Source organism: Prunus avium, chromosome 4, assembly GCF_965620075.1.
Source record: "Prunus avium chromosome 4, drPruAviu1.hap1.1, whole genome shotgun sequence".
Taxonomy (NCBI): domain Eukaryota; kingdom Viridiplantae; phylum Streptophyta; class Magnoliopsida; order Rosales; family Rosaceae; genus Prunus; species Prunus avium.
In genome coordinates, this window is record NC_142287.1 from 20,480,892 (window position 1) to 20,507,434 (window position 26,543).

The window sequence follows — 26,543 nt, forward strand, 5'->3', positions numbered from 1 at the left end:
AGCTCTCTCTCTCAAACACTCCCTCTCACGACCTTTTCAGAAAACCCTCTATCTCTCTCTCAACTCCCTTTCTCATCTCTTAAACACCATGTCCATAGCGCCATCTTGGTCACCGAGCTCACCATCCAGGTCACAGATCTCGCCGTCCAGGTCACTGAGGTCGCCATATCCCTTGCGTCTAGGTCACTGAGGTCACCATATCCCTTGCGTCCAGGTCGCTGGGGTCGCCAAAAGTATCGCCATGGGTAAAGCCAGAGCAGCTGCTCTCAAACGAAGTGATTTTTTGTTTGTCTTGTTGATAATACTCTTCGATTGTGTCGACAGATCGTAGATCTGTTATTGCCAAAGATAGTGTAATTGAGAGAATAGAGATGAACTTGGAGAAGAGGATTTGCAGAGAATGCTAATCTAAAATTGTATTACTCACTTGAGAGTTATATGCAATTGTACAAAGGTTAATTAATAATTACATCTAGCACAAATCCTGGAAAAGGTACCCCTAAAACATGGATGTGTAAACATCCCTAAAACATGGATATGTAAACATGGAAAAGTAGAGAGATGGTAGACAAGCATTCCTTGGTTTAGGGTCTTGTCTATGTCTTGTCTTTGTCTTGTAATTGTCTCAACTAACACTCCCCCTCAAGTTGGTGCAAAGATATCACGCATGCCCAACTTGTCAAATGAATCATAAAAAACTTTACTTGATACGGCCTTCGTCAGAATGTCGGCAAGTTGGTTTTCTGATTTTACAAACGGAAACTTAATTATACCCTTTTCAAGTTTCTCTTTGATGAAGTGTCGGTCGACTTCCACATGCTTGGTACGGTCGTGTTGTACTGGGTTATGTGCTATCTCGATAGCAGCTTTATTGTCACAGTACAAGTTTGTAGCCTTTAATGGTTTAACTCCAAGGTCCTTCAGTAAGTTCCGTAACCAGAGCAATTCACACAGTCCTTGAGCCATTCCCCTAAATTCTGCTTCAGCACTTGATCTAGCCACAACTTTTTGCTTCTTACTTCTCCAAGTGACTAAGTTGCCACCTGTTGCGTAGATACAGCTGCACCAAAATGGATTCAGTTGCATCCTCAACTTGTGATACTCGCAAGTGCACGAACCGTTGGTAGTATAGCATATGTAAGTGCGAGGTCGATTCCACAGGGATTAGTGATTGAATGATCCAATTTAGTTTCCCTACACAAAATAGAAACAAAAACAAAGAACATAAAACAAGGAAGAAAGAAATAAGTAACTCAAGCAAATAAGTTCCCAAGTTCAATTTAGATTAATGGATTGATTCTAGCTAAAGTATGATTAAGCCATGGTGTGTGGTCATAACCTTGTGTTCCTAATTCCCTAATTTGATCATTTGTTGTCTAACCTAAAATTAAGCATTAGGAACCCATTAAGCATAGAAGAACAATTTAAACAACCAAGCATGTATCTAATCCCTGTTGTCGAATGTCCATACATACTCTTCCTATTCATAGTTCAATTCGAATTAAAGTATGGTGTCTACTCTTAATTCAAACCAAGATAGCTAACATGCAAGCCTAAATGGTGATCAATCATTCAAACTAGCATATTAACTTATAAGCATAATGAATAAGAACATGAACCATAATTGAAACTTGGAAACTAATCAAACTTGAAACTAAAGAAAAGAATTTACATAATGAAAAATAAATTACAACTAAGAAGCAAAAGGAAAGCTAGAATTGAGAACTAGAAAGGAAAACTAAGAGAATTTGAGGGAGAGAAGGGAAGGGAGCTCTAGAGAAGTGTTTGAGAGCTCCCCCCCTTGGGGTGTGTTTACAAGCTTGGGAAACCTCACTATATATAGGCCTAAGGAAGCTGAAAATCTGAATTAAGTATGGCTAATGCATACAACACTTGTTTTATAAAATCTGAAATGGTTGATGCACTTGTATTAGAAAATCTAAATTGGGTGATGCACTTGTATTAGAAAATCTTGAATTGGTTGATGCACTTCACCAATAGATCCCACCAGCAGCCCTAGCTCATCTTCATGTCACCATGACCAAGCTTCCAACCAGAAATGATAGCTCATACCTAGCTCACCATGACCAAGCATCCAACCAGCACATGCTGAGGTCAGCATGACCAGCAACTTCAAGGGCTTACAACTTGGGCTTCTCTTAATCAAATTAGGACTTTAAGCACTCTAAATTGAAGTTCAGAATGTCTTCTTTCCAGCCATATGTTATTTGGGCCAATCCAAGGTCGGAGGAAGAAGTTAAGGCCGAAACAAATTGCTAACTCATTTTCCGCGCTGATAAGATCCATCCTGAGCATGGTTCTGTGTTTGCTAGGTAACGGACTCCAGATTTATCCAATGGGGCTGAATTTTGGATATGTTATAGTACACACCAATTGGAGCAACGTTCATGAAGAATGTGGCCTCATCCGAGCTATGTAGGTTTCTGAAACAAAGCTTGCAATATGACCTACGGAACTGGACTGGCAGGGGGCTGTAGCCATAATGAATTTGTCTTTAAGCTCTTCATCAATTCATCCAAATTAGGCCTTAACATGCTTGAATTGCATGAATTATGTTCTCCAAAGCCATCATTGTTACCTAAAGCTCAATTAACTGAAAGATAAACACAAAAAGGATTAAAAGCACAAGTTTAACTCAAAAACATAACCAAATCATAAGCTAGAAGGGTAAGAAATAATATACAATTATGAACCGATCAAATACCCCCAAACCTAGATTTTGCTAGTCCTCGAGCAAAACAACACAAAACAAAGTTAAAAACAAAACTAGAAGTTAACTAAACCACTTTCGTAGGTAACTCGATTGCATTTAGCATATGCAACAAGCCTTTAAACCTCTAGGCATCCCTAGTAGGAGGAGTTGTGTCTCCTGAGGGTTTAACAGATACGATACCCACAAACGTTTTTCTAACTCTACAAAACAAAATGGTTAGAAAACTTAATAGATTTGTTAGTCCTTAAGCAAAAACAAAAACAAAAACCAAAACAAAAATAATTACAAAAACAAAAACAAAAATAAAAGAAATAAAAATACAACTCAAAACAATCTTTCCGAACATTTTCTGAAGAGAAATGACTCATGCACATGACTCAAAAATTTTAACAATAAAAACTCAATTTTAGAAATTATTTACAAGGCGGCAAAGTTCAAAACACAACATGCTCAAAGTGTGGTAGTGTGATAGCCAAATGTAACAAATTCCCCAATCTTAGTTTTCACACAATTTCAAAAATCATACAAAGCACAAATTCAACTTCAAATCTCACCAAAGTTGTCCTCTCACAAATGAATCACTCAGAAGAGGGCTATAATGCAACACTCAGTTATAAACATGAGATTAGAGTTAAACCATAAAGACTTAACTCGAAATAGAAAGATGAAGAACTTGCATTAATATGATCTCAAGAAGGATGCCAAACACTTAAAAGTAAGAAAATGCATGCAATTCAACCATATGACATTTAAGATCAATTTAGGTCTTTAACATGGGTTGTAATGGGGCCAAGGGTGTAAGGTGAGTAAGAAATGAAGGGTATGGATAAAACAAAGTCCAAGAAACTCAAAATATAAGAGCATAAAACAATTGTTTACAAGACTTCGAATCATCACGATTAGATTTTTTCTTTTACACGATCAAAACTCCTTATACCTTCATTTACAATTATTCATACTCCTTTCCTTGAATTGAACAAACACCAATTTATTTAGAAGGCCCAAAAATGAAACCCAAAAATGAAATTTCATTCAACCACGAGTTTATCACAATTTTTTCTCTTTTCTTTTCTTTTCTTTCACCAATTGAGTGAATTTTTTTTTTCTTTATGTAATATCCCTTCCCAAACTTAGCATGAAAAACACATCCGAATTAGAGCTCATGAGTTCCTTATAAAGGTAAATTCTTGTTTTTCGGGCTAAGGTGAGCAAATATAATTGGTAAAATGAAAGAAAAGGTTTACATGTAGGCTCAAAATGGTTAACAATGGAAAATCATGCTTAAGCATGCATAAGGTTAGCTTGAAAGGCACAAACGATCCAAAGAGGGCCTTAATATCACTTCTTAAATGTCATGAAATCAAATTGCATAAGAATGAATGACTTTTAAGTGTTCAACCAAATCAATGAATAATGAGATCAAACAACAACTTTGATGACAAGAAAATAAGAGTATGTATATAACACTCATGAATTGAAGTACAAGGCTCAAAAGCTCACTTTATATGGTTGGTTATATAAGTCTAATTTATGCTTCATACAATTCTTTAGATCATGCAAATCCTTTAATTGGAAAATTATGAAACAAATGGCAAGTTTAAAGAAGGTTTCAAGCATATCATGTTAGAACAATGCCAAATTAAAATTATTTTTTTTTAAATTATTATTTTTTTTTTAATAAAGAAAAAAAACACTAAAATAAAATGAAATCCAATTTTCATTTAAGTCATGCAAACATTTATCACAATCTCATCAAATGTGTTCGGAAAGTGAATAAAATCAAAATAAAAATAAAAGCAAGACTCAAACAAAATAAAATAAAAATAAAAACAAGTAAAAAAATTAAATTAAATTAAGGAAAAAAATCAAATTTACATGCTAAACTCCAATACCCCCAAACCTAGAAATGAACATTGTCCTCAATGTTTAAAAATTAGGAACAAGCAATGTCATAGCAAGAAATGAAAGGTACTAAAGTAAATATAAATCACAAAACACACAAGAATTAAAATACACAAATAAAATAATTACAAAAATAAAAATTTCAAAACAAACAAACAAACAAACAAAAAATGAAACAGTAAACCCTAATCACACAATTCTGAAACCCAAAAAAATTTGAAGCCCAAAGCCCACAATGAAATTAACCCACCTTGAAACCCAAACAAGGTGAAAAACCGACCCAAAATGAATTCTGAAGCCCACACATTTTATTATTATTATTATTATTATTTTAAAAAGAAGATAAAACGTGAATTATGAGCACAAAGTGGGATTTCTGAAAAGAAAGCACGTGGTCCCTAATGTCGTCTCATGGATAGTCACGGGCAAAAAGCAGGAGCCACGTGTCGACGCATAGAGGCGCCGCAGACTCCACAAGTAGAAATTACGGGGCCATACAAAGTCGTGATGACTTTACTGAACGCGTCCGTTCAGAAAGGTCACGTCGAGATAAATGTGTTGGGTACGGTTGGAAAGCGAGAAGGTTGTGGGACTCGATGAATGCTGGAGATTCAGAAATGCTTAGACGCTGCAATGGCTAGGGTTTGTCAAAGACTATATCTATAAGAAGGAAAAAGAAGGGGATAAAAACAAAACCACAAACTCAGAAACACAAAAGAGAAAAGAAGAAAAAAGTGAGAAATCAAATGGCCTCTTCCTACCCATTTTCGTTAGATCTCAACCTAGCTCCACCGACTCAGACACGAGGCCAAGCAGTAGCACCAGTATGGATGCCCTACTTTGCCTCCGCACGGGGGCCTGTGACTGTCAATGACTCAATACTCCTGGACAACGATGTTGCCATTGGAGTTTGCAGAAATTTAGTGACTCCCAAAGATATACGTGTGTTCGGGACAAGGGATGACAACCGGGTCACGAGTGATGCCCTGGCACTGAGCGTGCAGAGTACAGCATGTGTCGCAAGTTTGGGTCATCGCCTACTTGCGAAGTCCCATGAGGTAGAGGTGCTTAAAGCTCAGTTGGCGGCGGAGCGAAGTTTGGTTGAAGACTGTCAGAGTGCTATAAAAAGCTTGAAAAGGGAGAGGTCAAGGATTGTGGAGGTGAATCGACACCAGCTAGAAGTATTGCGAGACGAGAATAAAAATCTATCAAAGATGGTAGAGTTGTACTCTCGCGACATGAGAAAGCAACTGGAGGACCTAGACCGACCGGGTAAACGCAAGCAAGCAGATCGCGAGAGTAGTTACGCTCAAGCTAAGATTGCGATCTTTGGGAGCTCAAGTGATGAGCCCCAAGAGGCTGTGCGTGAAGCCCCGGAAGAGGACAGCCAGAGGGCCAAACTCAAAGCTCCTATGGTCGAGACACCGAAGGCCAAGAAGAAATGATTTCAGTTTTTATTTAATTTTAAAGTGTATGTGTGTTTTTTTTTTTCTTTAATTGGGAAATAAAAACGTTAGCTATCTCAAAGAAACGATTGACCCTAAATTTAAAGAACGACAATCAAACAAAAACACGAAGACCCAAACAAGATTTTTTTTTTTTTTTTTTTTAATTTTTTTTTTTAGTTAAGTAAATACACAAATAACTGCTTCTTCTTTTAAGAGAAAAACTTAAGGATAACCAGTTAAGGGCCTCAGAAAACACAGCCAGGGGTTCCGGGAAGGTTGGAGGGGTCACAATGGTCCCGCTTAAAACCCTAACTTCTTAGACACCGAAGGTGTCGCCTTAAAGAACTCCTAGACACTGTATAGACTGCGGTTGCTCACTGGAGTTACCAAAAATTTAGCTCCTTCAAAGAATATCCTATGAGTTTTAAATTATACTACCTAATTAAATAAAAAAAACAAAATAAATAAATAAATAAATAAACTGAAATAAACACGCAATTCAAACAAGAATTTAAAAGAAGAGTTGGGATTCTTGCACCAGGTGTCCAAGACGCATCTTTAATTTTGTCTCTTCTTCCAACTACATTATTAAGAAACCTGTCAAACAAGAAGAAAATAATTGAAAATAAAATAAAATAAAATAAAAACTGAAAAAGCAAAAACACAAACATCAGAAAACAGGGAGGCAAAAGTAAGTGAAAGTGTAGACATGCTCCCTTTTAAAAAAAAACGTGCTCGCAATTTGCGCCAGAAATGAAGGGATCCGAGAGAAAAGAGCACAGGATAGCACCCTCGAGATCCGAAGTGCTTTCGGCTCCCTCGTCTGTATAAGTCTATTTAAACTCATCTCGGTGAAGTAGAAGAGTACCCCGCATTTCTTCCTGCAAATTCAGAGAAAAACATCAAAAAATCCAAAAACAAAACAATGGCATCCTCATGCACTCACCTTGATGATCTTAGCCTTGAACTGTCCCTTGCACCACCGAATGCGCAGATAAGGGCTCCTCAAAACCATGTCTTCCCAAACTCCACATATCATCACGGTACGGCCTCAAACTTTGCTGAGGTAATACCGAACTTTTCTGAGGCAATGCCGAACAGAGCAGCGCTGCTTGGAGGCATGATTGGCTGCAAGCTCACACCGACAGATCATCTGCATGTGGCACAGAGGTCTGACAAAGCAGCGGTGGAGGAGTCCAATAATTTAACTGTTCTCCATGCGGTCTTGGCTACCAATTTGGGTATGCGATTGCTGGCGAGAACACGGGAGTGTGCCGCGATGAGCGAGGAAATAACTTCCTTGAAGGCTATGGTGGCGGACTTGCAGAAGCGGCTCTACTGTGCCAATCAGCACGTGGAAGCACTGCAGAGAAAAAATGAGGACCATGTGGAGCTGCTGCAGATTCTGCAAGTAAGAGATAATAGAGGCATGCCATGAAGATGAAGATGAAGACGAAGAAGAAGAAGAAGAAGTTGTTTTTATTTTTAATTTATTTGAATGTTCTTTTTTTTTTTTGTTCTTTTTTTGTTTTTTTTTTTGTTTTTGTTTTTAAATTTTTTACTTCTTTTTTTTTTCTTTGTTTGTAATGCAGTGTTTGAGTGAAATAAAAATAATATGTTTTTAACACTCAGAAATAAACTAACTAACCACACCACGTAAATAAATACATAAACTAACTTAACAAAACAAAAAAAAGAAAACAAAGAAGTTCCAAATTGATTTTTTTTTTAAATTTATTATTATTTACAACTAACTGACCACACAAAGAAAAATAAAAAAAATAAAAAAAAAAGAAGTTCCAAATTTCAATTTACAAGGATAAAAAAAATAAAAACTCAAATTTCAATTTTTTTAAATTTTTTGTTTTTTGTTTTTATAAAACACACAAATATACAAGCAACTCATGGATGACCAGTTAAGGGCCTCAGAAAACACAGCCAGGGGATCCGGGAAGGTTGGAGGGGTCACAAAGGTCCCACTTAAAACCCAAACTTCTTAGACACCGAAGGTGTCGCCTAAAGAACTCCTAGACACTGTATTGACGGAGACGCTCACTGGAGTTACCACGAGTCAGCTAATATAAAAAATCTTTTTAATTTTTTTTTAATAAAAGAAATAGAAAATTAAAATTACTAAAATAATAACAAAACAACTAAAGAGAAAAGATTGGAATACTCCCCCTTGAAGCGATTAGGTCGAGCATGGATGCATTTGGAGGTCGCGACTTCTCCCACTGCTCCACACTCCCCATTCTTATGATTGAGGTTGCCATCTCTCTCCATTTTTATTAAGCTATCATAAATTGCTAAAACGAACACAGAAAACTTGAAAAAAGGATTAGGAAATAAAAACTAAAATGAAAAGGAAAATCAACACACATCCAATTCCATGTTTCAAAGCAACAATCACCAATGGGTTGTGTAAGCTGGGACTTAAACCCAGTTCTCTTGCTTGTTGGGCAATTATCCTTTTCTGTTGGACTACAAACACAACTTGTCCATTAATGTCATTAACTTTAAAACTTGAAATTGTCTAGTTAAGAAAAAAAAAAAAAAAAAAGAAAAGAAAAGAAAAGAAAAAGTAGGAAAGCCAAATAGAATCAAACAATGTTACCGATCCCCGGCAACGGCGCCAAAAACTTGTTGCGTAGATACAGCTGCACCAAAATGGATTCAGTTGCATCCTCAACTTGTGATACTCGCAAGTGCACGAACCGTTGGTAGTATAGCATATGTAAGTGCGAGGTCGATTCCACAGGGATTGGTGATTGAATGATCCAATTTAGTTTCCCTACACAAAATAGAAACAAAAACAAAGAACATAAAACAAGGAAGAAAGAAATAAGTAACTCAAGCAAATAAGTTCCCAAGTTCAATTTAGATTAATGGATTGATTCTAGCTAAAGTATGATTAAGCCATGGTGTGTGGTCATAACCTTGTGTTCCTAATTCCCTAATTTGATCATTTGTTGTCTAACCTAAAATTAAGCATTAGGAACCCATTAAGCATAGAAGAACAATTTAAACAACCAAGCATGTATCTAATCCCTGTTGTCGAATGTCCATACATACTCTTCCTATTCATAGTTCAATTCGAATTAAAGTATGGTGTCTACTCTTAATTCAAACCAAGATAGCTAACATGCAAGCCTAAATGGTGATCAATCATTCAAACTAGCATATTAACTTATAAGCATAATGAATAAGAACATGAACCATAATTGAAACTTGGAAACTAATCAAACTTGAAACTAAAGAAAAGAATTTACATAATGAAAAATAAATTACAACTAAGAAGCAAAAGGAAAGCTAGAATTGAGAACTAGAAAGGAAAACTAAGAGAATTTGAGGGAGAGAAGGGAAGGGAGCTCTAGAGAAGTGTTTGAGAGCTCCCCCCCTTGGGGTGTGTTTACAAGCTTGGGAAACCTCACTATATATAGGCCTAAGGAAGCTGAAAATCTGAATTAAGTATGGCTAATGCATACAACACTTGTTTTATAAAATCTGAAATGGTTGATGCACTTGTATTAGAAAATCTAAATTGGGTGATGCACTTGTATTAGAAAATCTTGAATTGGTTGATGCACTTCACCAATAGATCCCACCAGCAGCCCTAGCTCATCTTCATGTCACCATGACCAAGCTTCCAACCAGAAATGATAGCTCATACCTAGCTCACCATGACCAAGCATCCAACCAGCACATGCTGAGGTCAGCATGACCAGCAACTTCAAGGGCTTACAACTTGGGCTTCTCTTAATCAAATTAGGACTTTAAGCACTCTAAATTGAAGTTCAGAATGTCTTCTTTCCAGCCATATGTTATTTGGGCCAATCCAAGGTCGGAGGAAGAAGTTAAGGCCGAAACAAATTGCTAACTCATTTTCCGCGCTGATAAGATCCATCCTGAGCATGGTTCTGTGTTTGCTAGGTAACGGACTCCAGATTTATCCAATGGGGCTGAATTTTGGATATGTTATAGTACACACCAATTGGAGCAACGTTCATGAAGAATGTGGCCTCATCCGAGCTATGTAGGTTGCTGAAACAAAGCTTGCAATATGACCTACGGAACTGGACTGGCAGGGGGCTGTAGCCATAATGAATTTGTCTTTAAGCTCTTCATCAATTCATCCAAATTAGGCCTTAACATGCTTGAATTGCATGAATTATGTTCTCCAAAGCCATCATTGTTACCTAAAGCTCAATTAACTGAAAGATAAACACAAAAAGGATTAAAAGCACAAGTTTAACTCAAAAACATAACCAAATCATAAGCTAGAAGGGTAAGAAATAATATACAATTATGAACCGATCACCACCCACAAAAGTAAAATATCCAGAAGTCGAACGTCTATCTGTGATGGATCCTGCCCAATCAGCATCTGTGTATCCTTCTGGGTCCATATGTGTATGTTTGGAGAATATCAACCCTTTTGCAGGGGCAGCCTTCAAATACCTCATGATCCGTATTACTGCATTCATGTGTGCCTCACTTGGTTGATGCATAAACTGACTCACCATACTCACAGCATAAGCTATGTCGGGGCGTGTGTGTGATAGATAAATCAGTCGCCCAACCAATCTTTGATACCTTTCTTTGTCGGTGGGTACTTGGTCTGGATACATCCCTAACTTGTGGTTCTGCTCAATGGGTGTATCAGCTGGCTTACAATCAAGCATTCCAGTTTCTGTTAACAAGTCTAACACATATTTTCGCTGTGATAGAAATATGCCATGTTTTGATCTAGCAACTTCTATGCCAAGAAAATATTGTAACTCACCTAATTCCTTCATCTCAAATTTACTAGCAAGGAGCTTCTGCAGATTCTTCATTTCTTCATTGTCATTACCGGTAACCACCATATCATCAACATAGATGATAAGGGCCGTAAGTTTGTCACCACGACGCTTTAAGAATAAAGTGTGATCCGAGTGGCTCTGAGTGTACCCAAAGCGCTTCATAGAATCTGTGAATTTTCCAAACCAGGCTCGTGGTGATTGCTTTAGCCCATATAACGATTTTCTCAGCTTGCACACGGTGTTGGGACCGAGTGTCATAGAGGTCCCTGGTGGTGGTTCCATATACACTTCTTCTTGCAAGTCCCCGTGAAGAAATGCATTCTTTACATCATACTGCAGTAGTGGCCAGTCAAGATTTGCAGCCAATGACATGAGAACACGTACAGTGTTGATCTTGGCAACAGGTGCAAATGTCTCTTGGTAGTCAATTCCATATGTTTGTGTATACCCTTTGGCCACTAATCGAGCTTTGTATCGATCTATGGATCCATCAGCTTTGTATTTAATGGTGTATATCCACCGACATCCAACTGGTTTCTTCCCTTGTGGCAACTGAACCATTTCCCATGTAGAATTTTTTTTCAGAGCTTCCATTTCAATTGCCATCGCTTCAGCCCATCTAGAATCTGTTATAGCATCCTGCCATTTATTTGGAACACATACAGTAGATAATTGATTGACAAATGATGCATATGACTTTGACAATCTATGAGTTGAAACATGGTTATTAATGGGATATTTAGACTTGGCAGTGAGGTCAGGACAATATTGAGGTTTGGGTTTTCCTCTAGTGGTCCTAGGTGGGAGAGTGTATGGTATAGTATTAGGTGCTTCAGGAATTACCTCAAGTGTTTCCTCATCACGAGACGATTGGTCCGATGGTTGAGAAGGAAGGGTTGTATTTTGTAGTTGATCACAACACTCATTTGGATTGTTCCCTCCAGGATCTTCACCAAACAAGAACGACAGTTTTTCAGTACCTTCATCGCTGTAGCCATCTTCAAGTTCACTGATGTTCGGCGACCGATCGCTGGGTTCTGTGCGACCGGTCGCTTTGGGGCAGAATCAATTTTCATTACAGGAGTCTTCGCGACCGGTCGCTTCTTGCCTACGACCGGTCGTTTCTTCACAGAGTCGAGTTTCATTATCGCTGGAACAAGGCGACCGGTCGCTTGGGTCAGTGCGACCGGTCGTTTCTTCACAGAATCGTTTTTCACCAAGTCTGGAACAGGGCGACCGGTCGCTTGGGTCAGTGCGACCGGTCGTTTCTTCACAGACTTGATTTTTTTCTCCCTTCTCTTCATTCCTCCTCTCCCCCTGAAGAGAAGGGGGCTTAGAAGCTTCAAAGTATGATAAATCTTCATGGAATGTGGCATCCATAGTGACAAAGAGCTTGCGAGTAGGAGGATGGTAACACTTGTAACCTTTTTGATTTGATCCATATCCAACGAACACACATCGAATGGCACAAGGGTCCAGCTTACTTCTATGATGAGATGGAACATGAGCATATACAACACAACCAAATATGCGAGGAGGCAGCTTGAGGACTGTAGGAAGAGAGACGTGACGAGCCAAGGTATTCAATGGAGTTTCAAACTTCAAAACACTACTAGGTACCCGATTAATTACATAGACTGCAGAAAGAAGGGCATGTCCCCATAAGTAGTGAGGGACCGATTTATCCAGCATGTATGCACGAGTGACCTCAAGTAATTGTCGATTCTTTCGCTCTGCAACACCATTTTGTTGTGGAGTAAAAGATGTGGAGGTTTGATGAATGATGCCGTGGTCTCGGAAGAATTGTGCCAAGACATTGTTCACATATTCCCCACCATTATCAGACCGGAATACTTTGATGGAGGCTTGGAACTGTGTGGTAATCATAGCATGAAATTCACGGATTGCAGCGGAAACGTCACTTTTATGAGCTAGTAGATAAACCCAAGTCATGCGAGTGCAATCATCAATAAATGTAACAAACCATCTTTTGCCATTGGAAGAAACTTTAGCAGGACCCCAAACATCAGAGTGAACCAAATCAAAAGGAAATTCCGTTTTATTATCACTTAAGGGAAAAACAGTTCGATGGCTTTTGGCCAATACACAGGTTTCACACTGAAACTGATAATGATCTAAGCCACGAAACAAAGACGGAAACAAACGTTGAAGATAGCCAAAGGATGGATGTCCTAGGCGACGATGCCAAAGCCAAATCTGGTGTTTATTGCGAACTTGTGAGCTGGAACCATGAGTATGAGCTGCCCTTGGTGGTGAAGAGACCGTCAAGGAATACAACCCCCCCCTTCGTTTACCATGCCCAATCGTCGCGTGAGTCGTGAGGTCCTGAAAAAGACAATGGGAAGGATAGAATGTGGCATAACAATTATGTGAGTCAAGTAATTTTCCAACAGACAGCAAATTGCAATTGATGGAGGGGACAAGTAGTGTATGAGATAAAGATAAGGAAGGGGAAAGTGATATAGTTCCTTCACCAGCAACATTAGAGGGAACTCCATTGGCACTAGTGATGTAAGGATGACGAGACTTAGAAGATATTGTGGTAAACATAGTAGAGTCAAAAGTCATATGATCAGTGGCACCTGTGTCAATTATCCATGTAGTGGGTCGTGTACCTGATTCGGAGTCGGAGAGTAGGGTGGAAGATGGAGGAGCATCGGTAGTTACAACACATGCTGCCTTGGGTGTTTTATTGCGGGACTTGAGAGCATCCCACCACTCAGGATAACCATGAAGCTTAAAGCACTTCTCAACAAGATGATTACCACTACAATGAGTGCACTTCTGAGTTCCTTTTGCATCTTCAGTTTTGGGGTCCCGGGGGGGAAGTCCGGATGACGTACGGTGTGGTGGCCGATATGGCTTGACTGCCATCGCACTCCCACCGCCAAGCATGGAAGATTGGCGATTGTCTTCTTCTACCACAAGTGCATAAGCTTCAATGACTGCTGGAAGCGGGTTCATGGCAAGGATCCGACTACGAACGGAATCAAAGTTGGGATCGAGTCCTCCCAAAAAATCGTACACACGTTCAACTTCAAGTGCTTGTTGGTGAAGAGCCACATCATCGGGATTGGTATGTTTGCAGGGACGGAGGCTGTCAATTTCCTGCCATATTATGTGTAATTTTTCATAGAATACATTCACAGGTTCACCACTTTGAAAGGTGGTGACTGATTGACGACGGAGTTGGTACAACTTGGAGCTATTCTGTGTGACAGTATATGTCTTCCGAGCTGCGTCCCACACCGCATAAGCCGTTGAGCAGTGATCAAATAAGGCACGTACATTCTTGGTCATGGAGTTGAGGAGCCATGACTGCACCAAACAGTTGTCTTCATCCCAAGCTTCATAGCTAGGATCATCAATGGCAGGGGCAATCTTTTTACCATTAATGAAACCAGCCATACGACGAGCAGTGATGGCCAAGCGAACACTACGAGACCATGCAGGATAGTTGGACCCATCCAACTTATCAGGAGTAATTGGAGAGTAGTCATGAGAGGACCGGGGTGGTGGAGTGGTGGAGTCGATCTTGGTGGAGTCGATTTTAGAGGAGTCGCCCGTGGAGTTGATGGAGTCGTTGGTGTCACCCATGAGGTAAATATATAAAGGATGTAGAGGAAGAAATAGCTTAAAACTTCAGCAAACAAGAGCACAAATAATGCTTGTGATCAAGATCAATTTTGAGGCAAGGCAAGGTATGAGATAGGGACAATACAACAGCAAGTTATGGGCAAGGATAGGTAGAGATTAGGCAAGAACAAGATTATGCAGAGGCAACCAAAATCGATTGCTCTGATACCATGCCAAAGATAGTGTAATTGAGAGAATAGAGATGAACTTGGAGAAGAGGATTTGCAGAGAATGCTAATCTAAAATTGTATTACTCACTTGAGAGTTATATGCAATTGTACAAAGGTTAATTAATAATTACATCTAGCACAAATCCTAGAAAGGTACCCCTAAAACATGGATGTGTAAACATCCCTAAAACATGGATATGTAAACATGGAAAAGTAGAGAGATGGTAGACAAGCATTCCTTGGTTTAGGGTCTTGTCTATGTCTTGTCTTTGTCTTGTAATTGTCTCAACTAACAGTTATATGTTTGGCTCCTTTGGTTTCTGTTGTGCCTATGGATTTTCAGATTTTGCTTTTGATTGAATTTTTCAGATTGAAGAGCAACTTAGAAAACAGAGAAATAGCACCTAGGTTGTTCCAACCCTTTGCCCACCCTCAAATCTGTAAAAGATGAGATTTCTAGAGGTGGCCATTCAATTACTCTTCGCCCACCCACAAATCATGCACTCTGGTTCACCAAATCCGCCTTTCAAAGGTAATTCTCATACTTCTTTTGGCCTTCTCTATTGTTAATTTGTGAAATTGCCCACTAGTGTAATTGATCGTTTGCTAATTTAGATAGACAATTTCTTTTGTTGTTAGTTAAAGCTTTTTTTCTTTTTTATAGGGCAGATTAGTGCGCTTTGTCAGCACACTAGCAGTTACGGAGAGGTTTGTCAGTATTGAAAGGGAGATTTTGCAAATTGAGAGTTTAGTTCAACTGGAGGAAGGTATCTCAGTTTTCCTTATGGCTTATACATGAAAAATCCTTCTTTTTGGTGGTGTATTAGGTTCTGTTCTATATGTTGAAAGTATTGGTTTTGTTAGGTCTGCTCTGTTTGGTTGCTGAGAAAATGGTGTGCCTATCATTTCTGATGGTGGAATTTCCAATTCTGGACACATTGTCAAGGATTTGGTCCTTTGACATATCTTTTATTGCCATAGCAGATATGCTGCTCACACCAAAAAATAAAACTTTACTTTCACACTTCTACCCTGTATGAGTCTGTCTTGAATATGTTTTTTGTATTTCATTGAACCATTGATATTTTTTGAGAGTTGAAGGAGTTTATTCCTCAGGTTTACAACGAATGTGTAAAGAAACTTAGCGTGAAGATATGTATTTCTAAATTTACCACAAATCCTGACTTATTTCTCATCCTTTTTAAACTACATCAGCTATAATTGTCTGAAAAAAGGGTTAGGGTCACTTCTCAACCATATACTACATATGTATGCATATATCTGTTTAACTCCCTAAGTGCATTCCAGTCAATGAATTCAGGGTTTTGATCAGCTTATCTTGTTAGAAGTGATCATTGAATAGACACTTAAGTGATCCATTAGTACTTCCCAATTTCAAGTCCTGCATGCTTCCGAAAGTCCGTTGAGACCTGATGAGGAGAGAAATATGAATAGACAAATGATCCTTCACTTCACTTCCATGATGACATCATTTCTGAATGAGCGACAATATAGGTAATGTGGGAGCAAATTTCCTCCCACGGGAATATTCGCCTAAAGATTCCTTTGTCTTCTCCGCACCTCTCTCTCCCTGCAAAATAGATCGGAGTAAAAGGACCACACCCGGGGGGTGTTGGCCAAAGGCCCTCCGATGCCTAAGTTAGGATGGGTGTTTCAAGGAAAACCGGGTGGCCGGAGCCGTGTGTGGAGGCCGGAGCCTTGTGTGTGAGAGAGAGAAAGAAGATGGTGGCTAGGGTTTGTGAAGGATAATTTCTGCAGAGTTTCAGTAGGAATTTAGACGTACCTTAACCCTTGTGTGTAGCTAGGTATTTATAGGAGCCTCGGAGGCTAGGGTTTCAGAGGAATAATTCCGTAGATGGAAAGGAATTATTCCTCCCCGATTAGGCAAGATTTGATTAATTAGGGATTTGATTTATCTGATTTAAATCAAATCCCTAATTAGGGTAGGAATCAAATCAATCCCCATTTTAATTAGGTAATTGCTAATTTAATTGGGTAACTCCCAATTAAATTGAGTAACTCCCAATTAGGTCAAATAATCCCCAAATGGAAGGAATTATTTGACCTAGGGTGATTTAATTCGGTTCCCACAAATGCCCCCCAGCTTCTGCATGGCGCGTGGTGGCATGTAGGAGATGTGAATTATCTATTGGGATGTCCAACTGCAACTGGGCTTCCTTCTTGGATTTGGGCTCCTGAGTTGAGGAGGTATTTGACTTGCCAATTGGACTTTGGCTTGGGCAGTCTAGCTGTAGATCTGCCCACGATGAAGTCGTAGTCTCACGATCAAGGAATACGTCTCCACAGCCAAAGTAGCCGAGACCTTTTTCTGCCACGAGCAAGTCTTCCTCAAGGAGGGTCTCGTCTGCTGAGAAGGTCCTTATGGAAGTTGCTCCTGCCTCGTTTGCTATGATCAAGCGCCTCGTCAGTGTGAATAGTAAGCATGTCAGTAGCATACAGGAGGTTCGGGATATTCTCCTAAAGTCTCCGGTTGAACTGCCCAAAACCAGTGATCTGCCTTATAAAGAGGCTGCATAGAAGCAAGGTTTGGGTTGCTTGCACTGATCCGGGGATCAAACTGAGAAGACTGTGCCTCTGTTCAGCAGTCACGACTCGTCTGCAAAGCCACGAACAGTCAAGCGCGGAGCTGACTCAATGTTGCAAGTTGTAGCCAAGAGAGATAAAAAGTCGTCTGCTCGAGCAAAAAGTCCTTCAGTTGCGCAAACTACCGATCCAGGAGTCGGTGAGAGCTCTGCTGGTCAAGTTTGACACTCATGTTGAAGCCACGGAGGCATCCAAGCATGAAAATTGCTGCTAATGCATACAAGCTGGGATACTTGGACTGCAGGAACGGTGCTCCTCCTTGTTGCCCTCTCGAACATGAAGATGGTGAGCAGCTCTATCTTGACTTACCCCCTGCTCAAAGTGAGCAGCTCAATGCTGTGGATGTAGAAGCAGTTGAAGAGCAGGTAGCTGATGAAGTTGCAATGTAGGAAGACGAAGCCAAAGGTGGCCCGGCTGATGAGATTAGGGCAGATGCGGAGGAGGAGGCAGCTGGGGCTGTTGAGCAGATGATGCCGGTTGAGCAGAATCAGGTTCATTTCTTGTTGAACTTGACTGGTTGGCAGCTTTGTAATGGAATTTTCAGTTGTCTTTCAAACTTCAATTCTCATTGTATCTCGTAAGTGTATGTCCGGAGGCATAGCGCTTGAAAGAGACTCCATTGAATTTGTACTCGAGAAGTAGCTTGCCTACAATGGAGGTAAGGCTTGTAGCCTGTGTGTGCATGTCGGGGACATAGCGCTTGAAAAAGGCTCCATTGAGTTTGTGCTTCGAGGAGCAGCTTGTCTGCAATGGAGGTGGAGCTTGTCGCCTGCGAGTGTATGTTGGTGACATAACACTCGAAAAGTGCTCCATTGAGTTCGTGCTTTGAGGAGCAGCTTGTCTGCAATGGAGGTTCCATTGAGTTCGTGCTTCGAGGAGCAGCTTGTCTGCAATGGAAGTGGGGCTTGTCGCCTGCGAGCATATGTCGGGGACATAATACTCAAAAAATGCTCCATTGAGTTCGTGATTCGAGGAGCAGCTTGTCTGCAATGTAGGTTCCATTGAGTTCGTGCTTCGAGGAGCAGCTTGTCTGCAATGGAGGTTGGGCTTGTCGCCTGCGAGCATATGTCGGGGACATAATACTCAAAAAATGCTCCATTGAGTTCGTGCTTCGAGGAGCAGCTTGTCTGCAATGGAGGTGAGGCTTGTCGCCTGCGAGCATATGTCGGGGACATAATACTCAAAAAATGCTCCATTGAGTTCGTGATTCGAGGAGCAGCTTGTCTGCAATGTAGGTTCCATTGAGTTCGTGCTTCGAGGAGCAGCTTGTCTGCAATGGAGGTTGGGCTTGTCGCCTGCGAGCATATGTCGGGGACATAACACTCAAAAAATGTTCCATTGAGTTCGTGCTTCGAGGAGCAGCTTGTCTGCAATGGAGGTGAGGCTTGTCGCCTGCGAGCATATGTCGGGGACATAATACTCAAAAAATGCTCCATTGAGTTCGTGCTTCGAGGAGCAGCTTGTCTGCAATGGAGGTGGGGCTTGTCGCCTGCGAGCATATGTCGGGGACATAATACTCAAAAAATGCTCCATTGAGTTCGTGCTTCGAGGAGCAGCTTGTCTGCAATGGAGGTTCCATTGAGTTCGTGCTTCGAGGAGCAGCTTGTCTGCAATGGAGATAAGGCTTGTAGCCTGTGTGCGTATGTCGGGGACATAGCGCTTGAAAAAGGGGCTCCATGAAGTTTGTACTCGAGAAGTAGCTTGCCTTCAGTGGAGATAAGGCTTGTAGCCTGTGTGCGTATGTCGGGGACATAGCGCTCGAAAAAGGCTCCATGAAGTTTGTACTCGAGAAGTAGCTTGCCTTCAGTGGAGGTAAGGCTTGTCGCCTGTGGGCGTATGTCGAGGACATAGCGCTTGAAAAAGGCTCCATGAAGTTTGTACTCGAGAAGTAGCTTGCCTTCAATGGAGGTAATGGAGGCTCGTCGCCTGCTTGGAGTCGAGCTGGTCAGCTGCAACTCGAACAATGGCCTTCTTGTTGTAGTAAGATGCCAACTGCTATTGGGAAGCTCGAACAATGGCCTTCTTGTTGTAGTAAGATGTGAGCTACTGTTGGTAAGTTGCAACTCGAACAATGGCCATTTCTCGTTCTTCTTCGAGCAGATCAAGGTTGACTTTCATCTGCTTGCAGTTTTGGTCAAGACTGCCCACCTCAATGCTCATGGAAGGGACTGTGATGTGTGGGGGGATGATTGCTTCTGTCCCCTAGGCTAGGGAAAATGGTGTCTCGCCGGTTGACCTCCTTTTGGTTGTGCGATAAGCCCATAGAACTCCTGGCAGCTCGTCGACCCATTTTCCTTCTGCGCCTTCCAGTCTTTTCTTCAGGCAGTCCAACATGATCTTGTTGGATGCCTCTGCTTGGCCATTGCCTTGGGGGTATCTGGGAGTTGACAGGTGCTGCTTGACGCCATACTTCGCAAGGACTGTGGTGATCTGCCTGCCCACGAATTGAGTACCATTGTCGGTGACTATTGACTGCGGGCATCCGAATCGGCAGATGATGTTCTTCCAGATAAACCGTTCGACATCAGCTTCCTTGGTAGAGGATAAAGCCTCGGCCTCGATCCATTTGGTGAAGTAATCCGTGGCGACGATCATCATCTCCTTGTTGGTAGGTGCTGTCGGCATAGGTCCCACCAAGTCAATGACCCATTGCATGAAAGGCTATGGACTGTTCTACGGATGGTATTACTCAGATGGCAAGCCAAGGATCGGCTTATATCGTTGGCACCGATCACATCTTTGAGCATACTCCGTGGAGTCTTGGCCCATGGTAGGCCAGAAGTAGCCTATGCTGAGAGCCTTCTGGGCAAGCGATTTGCCCCCAGCGTGATTTCCACATTCGCCGTCGTGTCTTTTGCAAAGAACCTCGAGCGTCTGCGGGTACTTGATGCAAGTAAGGTGAGGGCCGGAGTATGATCTGCGAACAAGCATGTCACCTTTCATGTAGTACCTCGCAGCCTTTTGTTTGATTTTTCGAGCCTCGGACTTGTCCATGGGTAAGTTTTCGTTCACCAGGTAGTCAATGATGGGGTCTTGCCAGCTAGGATCCTCGTCGATCTGCATCAAGTTTGGCTGTTCTGCCTCTTCTATGCTTGGCTGGTCAAGGTGCTCGACCGGGATAGAGCGTTTGAACTGGGTATCAAGCGCTGATCCTAAGCTCGCTAGTGCGTCTGCATGCGCGTTCTCTGCTCGAGGCACTTGTTGGATGGTGAAGGTAGGAAACGCCTTCAACAGCTCTTGGACTTTATCAAGGTACAAGATCATCCTTGGGTGCTTCGCCATGTATTCTCCTGAGGCTTGATTTGTGATCAGCTGGGAATCTGAGTAGATGGCCAGCTTCTTGATTGACAGCTCCCTTGCCAAGCGCAAGCCAGCGAGCAATGCCTCGTATTCTGCCTCGTTGTTTGAGGCTGGGAAGCCAAGCGTGATAGCTTGCTCCAACAGGGTTCCATCCGGAGTGATGATGACGACACCTGCCCCAGCTCCTTTTTGGTTCGACGCTCCATCTACGCGCAACTGCCCCATGTCTCTGGGTTGGTCAGGTTCATCGGAGGTCTTGTCTGCACTCGAACTTTCCTTCTTTTTGCTGACCAGCTTCTCTTCTTCAGCCGATGGCGTGAATTCTGCGACAAAGTCTGCCAAAGCTTGGGCTTTTATTGCAGTCTTCGGCCGGTAGAGGAGGTCGTATTGGCTTATCTCTATAGCCCACTTCATGAGTCGTTGAGACGCGTCAGGGCTGTGCAGGATTGACCTCAAAGGAAATTCGGTCATGATGATGACTCGATGAGCTTGGTAGTAGGGTCGCAGCTTTCTCGCGGAAACTACAAGGGCCAAAGTGAGCTTCTCCAATTTTGGGTAGCGAGTCTCAGCATCGAGAAGGGCTTTTGACGTGTAGAATACCGGATGTTGGGCCCCCAGTTCTTCTCGGATGAGAGTTGAGCTGACGGTTGAGTTGGACACCGCCAGGTACACGAACAAGTCTTCACCAGGAACTGGCTTCGAGAGCAGGGGAGGTGATGTGAGGTAAGTCTTCAAATTCTGGAAAGCTTCTTCGCACTCCTCGTCCCATTTATCTCTTTGCCCCTTCTTTAAAGCCTTGAAGAATGGTCTGCACTTGCCGGTGGATCTCGAGAGGAATCGGTTGAGGGCCGCTGCTCTGCCCGTCAAACTTTGTATTTCCTTTACTGTTGAAGGTGACTTCATCTCGAGAATGGCCTTGATTTGGCGTGGGTGCGCCTCGATACCTCGTTGAGTTACTAGGTATCCCAGGAATCGACCGGACGATACACCGAACGTGCACTTACTTGGATTCAACTTCATGCGATACTGGCGGAGCTGGCTGAACGCCTCATTGAGGTTCTTGATGTGGTCTGCTCACTTAGGGGCTTTGACCAGCATGTCATCCACGTAGACTTCCATGGTCTTGCCGATCTGCTCCTTGAAAATTTTATTCACGAGCCTTTGGTAGGTTGCTCTGGCGTTCTTTAGCCCAAAAGGCATGACCTTGTAGCAGTAGGTCCCTCTTTCTATGATGAAAGAGGTCTTCGCCTTGTCATCTTCGTACATTAGGATTTGATTATAGCCGGAGTAGGCGTCCATGAAGCTGAGCAGCTGATTGCCGGAAGTTGAATCCACGAGCTGATCAATTCTCGGCAATGGGAAGTTTTCTTTTGGGCAAGCTTTGTTGAGGTCGATGTAGTCGACACAAACTCTCCATTTGCCCTTTTCCTGCTTTGCCACCAGTACAACGTTGGCCAGCCATTCTGAGTAGGAGACCTCTTCAATGAAGCCGGCAGCTAAAAGCTTATCGATCTCGGCTTCGATGATCGCAACTCGCTCGGGAGCGAAGTTGCGTCTCTTCTGCACCACGGGTTTGCTAGCAGGGTTGACATGGAGTCGGTGGCAGATGATGTTCGGGTCGATGCCAGGCATGTCAGATGGCGACCATGCGAACATGTCTTTGTTCTTTTGGAGGAAGGTGGTCAGCTCCACCTTCTCGTCTAGGCTTAGGCGCGAGCCGATCCGCGCTTTTTTGTCTGGCTGGTCAGGATCGAGGGGTACTAACTCAACGTCTTCCTCAGGCTTCCAACCTTGTTCAAGGGAGCCTTCCGGGCGGATTCCCTCGTCTCGATCCGTCTTGTCTGGATTTTGGCGCGAGCCGATCTGCGCTTCTTTGTCTGGCGGGCCAGGATCAGGGGGTACTAACTCAACGTCATCCTCAGGCTTCCAACCCTTTTCAGGGGAGTCTTCCAGGCGGATTCCCTCGCCTTGATCCTGGCTCCTTAATTGCTATTTTGAGGTAGCAACTCCCTTCCCGCTCGGGCTTGCTTGTCTGCTGGGAGTGTTTCCTGCCTCGTCAGTAGCTTGCATTACTGGTGTGAACTGCAGATGTTTGCTCTTCTTGAGCCCTTGGGCTGTGCATCTCCTTGCCATGGCTTGGTCACTGTTGATCTGCCCGATACCGCCTCCAGGGATGGGGAAGCGGATCTTCTGGTGTAGAGAAGATGTGATGGCTTCGATCTTGTTGATCCATGGTCGGTCCAAAATCCCGTTGTAGGGAGAGACCTCGTCGATGACCATGAAGGTTTGCGAGCAGACCACTGGGGGTGAGCGGACGTCTAGGTCAATTGTCCCAACAGTGATTGACGTGGCCCCATTGAAGCCGGTGAGTGATCTGGCAAGTTTGCTGATCTTGGGCTCCAATCCCATCTGTTGGATAACAGATAGTTGCAGGATATTGGCTGCGCTGCCCTCGTCCATGTGAACTCGCTCGATCACAGCTTGTTCAATTTGGATGCAGATTACTAGGGCGTCATTGTGCGGCAGATCAAGCCCGATCAAGTCCTTCTTCTGAAAGCCGATGATGGGTGTATCTGCAATGACTGGTACGCCCGTTGTGACTTGGGAGACATAAGTCGCCTGCGCGATCTTCCTCTTGCGCTCCTTGGTGGTCAGCCCGGACTCCTGGGAGTCAGCTAGAATGGTGTTGATCCGTATGACCTTTTGGGGAGGTTCCTTGGCAGCCGTAACACGATCCTCGATCTGCTGGATGGCCTTCTTTGCAACGAATTCTGTGCAATAGCCGTCTCTGACCAGCTCCTCAAGGTGCCTTTTCCAGGCGTTGCAGTTGTTTGTGTAATGACCATGCTCCCCATGGAATGCGCAGTACTTACTGGCATCCCTCTTAGACGGGTCTCCCCTCAGGGGCGGCGGTCTCCTCACCCACGGCTTGTCCTTCACTTGTGCCAGGATCTGGTGGATTGGGATAGTGAACTCAGTGAAGGTTCCTGTTTCCGAGCCTCCCTCTTGGGGCCGCGATCTGCGCTTGTCTCGGGCTTTGTTCTCGAACTTGTTGCCCTTTTGGCTCTCCTGCCTTGTCGGGTGATCAGCTGGCTTGCTGGCTTTCTTCGCCGCAATACGATCATCGTCCCAAAGTGCGTAGCGCTCTGCCATCGCGAAGACCTCTGCCAAGGTTTGGCTTGGAGTTATGGCCAGCTCACGGTATAGCTAGTGTTCCGTTGGCAAGCCTTTTTTGAAAGCTGAGGATGCAACTTGGTCATTGCATCCTATGATGTTCGCCTTCTCAGCCTTGAATCGTCTGAGGTAGTCTCGAAGAGACTCGTCTGGTTTCTTATGCAGGTTGAACAAGTGGTCTGCATGCTTTCTGACCGTCTTGTAAGAGGTGTATTCCTTTGTGAAGATGAGGGCGAACTCCTTGAAGTTGCCTATCGACCCGGACGGTAGAGTGTGGAACCAGTCTTGAGCTGCTCCTCTCAAAGTCATCGCGAACACTTTGCACATCAGGGCGTCGTCTGCCTTGTACAGGATCATGGCACTCTTAAAGTGCCTCAAATGGCTCTCAGGGTCGGAGTCTCCCTTAAATGGAGTGATGGATGGCGTTGTGAACCGTTTCGGCGGTGCAGCTCGTTCCACCTCGTCCGTAAAGGGTGAGCAGTCAACTTGAGCAATTTCCTTGTGCAGGGCCTCATCCGTGCTTCCTTTAAGTTGGAGACTTTGGAGTCGATCATTCACTAACTTCTCGACATCTTCTGCCCGCAGGGCTGGTGGTTCGGGTCGATGTCTTCGGTGTCTCGAGCGCCGCTAGTTAACTTCCTCCTCGGTTCCCAAGGGTCGATCCTCTTGGTTGTTCTGCCCGTGGGGCAGATTAGGAGATTGAGCTTGTGAGGAGTCCTCTACGGCTTGTTGCCGTGTGTTGGTCCTCGAGCAGGCTGGTGAGCGTCGATTGTTGCGCTCGTCACGCGATTGTTCACGAACTTGAGCTCTTTGTGAGCCTAGCCTGGATTGGTTACTTCTTTGTGGGCCCAAGCGGGCGTGGACATTGGACTGTGGGCCCAAGCGGGCATGGACATTGGATTGTGGGCCCAGCCTTTCGCGTACATTGGTCCTTGGACCTAACCTCGAACGGATCGTCGACTGACTCAGAGTACGACTTGCAGATGTTTGTGTCTCGCCAGCACGATCTCGTTCTCTCCCCTGCCCATTTGCCTGATCGGCTTGGGACCTCTCGAACTGCTCGCTGACATGCTCATGCGTCCTCCTCTCCTCCTCACGGGGTCCAAGGTTAGGGCCTTGGTTCAAGTTGATCTGCCTGAGTAGCTGGCCAATCAGGTTGTTCTGATCGTCGACCCTTTGTGTGAGCTAATCAACCCATGAGTTAAGGTCCACCTGACCAGAGGTGTGCATTGGGCCCAATGGCACGTGGGCTAGGGCTCCATTAGACGCGTACACAGGTGCATACGTCAAGTGTGGTGGCAGAGGAGGGAGAGAAAGGATCTGCTCCAAGGCTGGGGAGGCACCAAAGTAGCCATGGGGCTGTGCAGCAAGTCTGGCAGTTGAGTGGTGTGGCTGCTGCTGTGCTCCGACAGCAGGATGGCGCGGCAGAGCAGCTCCGGCCGCTGGCGCTTGTGGCTGCATGGTTGTGCAGGTCACAGGACCACGTGGTGGCTGTTCTGCAATTCCAGTAGCTGTCTGCGGCGGCTGTTCTGCAATTCCGGCAGTTGGAGGTGGCTGCGAAGCGCTAGGAGGCGGACGCAAGGCGTTGGCAGCCATGATTCCGTGAGGTTGCAGAGAGGCTTCCACCACGAAACCGTGAGACGGGCCCGTCGTGGTGGTGTTACTCTTCGAACGTCTTGTATCGACCATGGTTGATTGGAAAAAGTTGTGGAAAATGAATTTGGAGCACGCTTTGAGTATAATTTCGCGCTCTTAATGAAATCACCAATTTGTGGGAGCAAATTTCCTCCCACGGGAATATTCGCCTAAAGATTCCTTTGTCTTCTCCGCACCTCTCTCTCCCTGCAAAATAGATCGGAGTAAAAGGACCACACTCGGGGGGTGTTGGCGAAAGGCCCTCCGATGCATAAGTTAGGATGGGTGTTTCAAGGAAAACCGGGTGGCCGGAGCCGTGTGTGGAGGCCGGAGCCTTGTGTGTGAGAGAGAGAAAGAAGATGGTGGCTAGGGTTTGTGAAGGATAATTTCTGCAGAGTTTCAGTAGGAATTTAGACGTACCTTAACCCTTGTGTGTAGCTAGGTATTTATAGGAGCCTCGGAGGCTAGGGTTTCAGAGGAATAATTCTGTAGATGGAAAGGAATTATTCCTCCCCGATTAGGCGAGATTTGATTAATTAGGGATTTGATTTATCTGATTTAAATCAAATCCCTAATTAGGGTAGGAATCAAATCAATCCCCATTTTAATTAGGTAATTGCTAATTTAATTGGGTAACTCCCAATTAAATTGAGTAACTCCCAATTAGGTCAAATAATCCCCAAATGGAAGGAATTATTTGACCTAGGGTGATTTAATTCGGTTCCCACAGGTAATATCATTTCTGATAAGAGTTGTATTTACATAAGTAGTAGTATCATCATAGAAGCTGATTTCTTATATTTATAGGGGCATAGAATTGTCTAGGGGTAGAGAATTGGTCTACTGTTCTATAATCTCTTACTCAAACTTTTTCTTCTTTTTTTTAATCTTGGTTTTGCAGTACAAGAAGGCAAAGCTAACTCATACACAAGAACAAATTGATGAAATTCAGATTGAATGGGCAGCATTTATGAGCAATCACATGTAGCTCATATATTTCTAATTATAGTTTAATGCTATGGATATGGTATATTTTGTATGGATATAGTAGGAATCAAGATTGGTAAACTATGTAATTATTGAATCTTCAAGTTCT

At 43.2% G+C, this 26,543-nt stretch overlaps 1 protein-coding gene and 1 long non-coding RNA gene across 2 annotated transcripts; one reads left to right on the plus strand and one right to left on the minus strand.

The window, feature by feature from the left end:
- The first annotated feature begins 2 nt into the window (after positions 1 to 2).
- On the plus strand, positions 3 to 26,543 carry LOC110754520 (uncharacterized). The gene is made up of 4 exons (XR_015835506.1): positions 3 to 245; positions 15,083 to 15,245; positions 15,378 to 16,228; positions 26,349 to 26,543. It is a non-coding gene; the product is annotated as an uncharacterized LOC110754520 (long non-coding RNA).
- On the minus strand, positions 12,919 to 14,813 carry LOC148294999 (uncharacterized). Its single transcript, XM_088251572.1, has 2 exons — positions 13,523 to 14,813; positions 12,919 to 13,232 (listed from the first exon to the last, which is right to left on the minus strand). The coding sequence occupies exons 1-2, from the start codon at positions 14,502 to 14,504 to the stop codon at positions 13,198 to 13,200; spliced, it is 1,017 nt and encodes a 338-aa protein (XP_088107698.1). The 5' UTR covers positions 14,505 to 14,813; the 3' UTR covers positions 12,919 to 13,197.

Bases quoted from the DNA above. Each gene is read 5' to 3' on its own strand.
- LOC148294999 (XM_088251572.1), bottom strand. From the start codon at position 14,504: ATGGGTGACACCAACGACTCCATCAACTCCACGGGCGACTCCTCTAAA. The intron at 13,233-13,522 runs GTACACGACCCA...TGTCTTTTTCAG, and splicing joins ACTCTCCGACTCCGAATCAG to GACCTCACGACTCACGCGAC.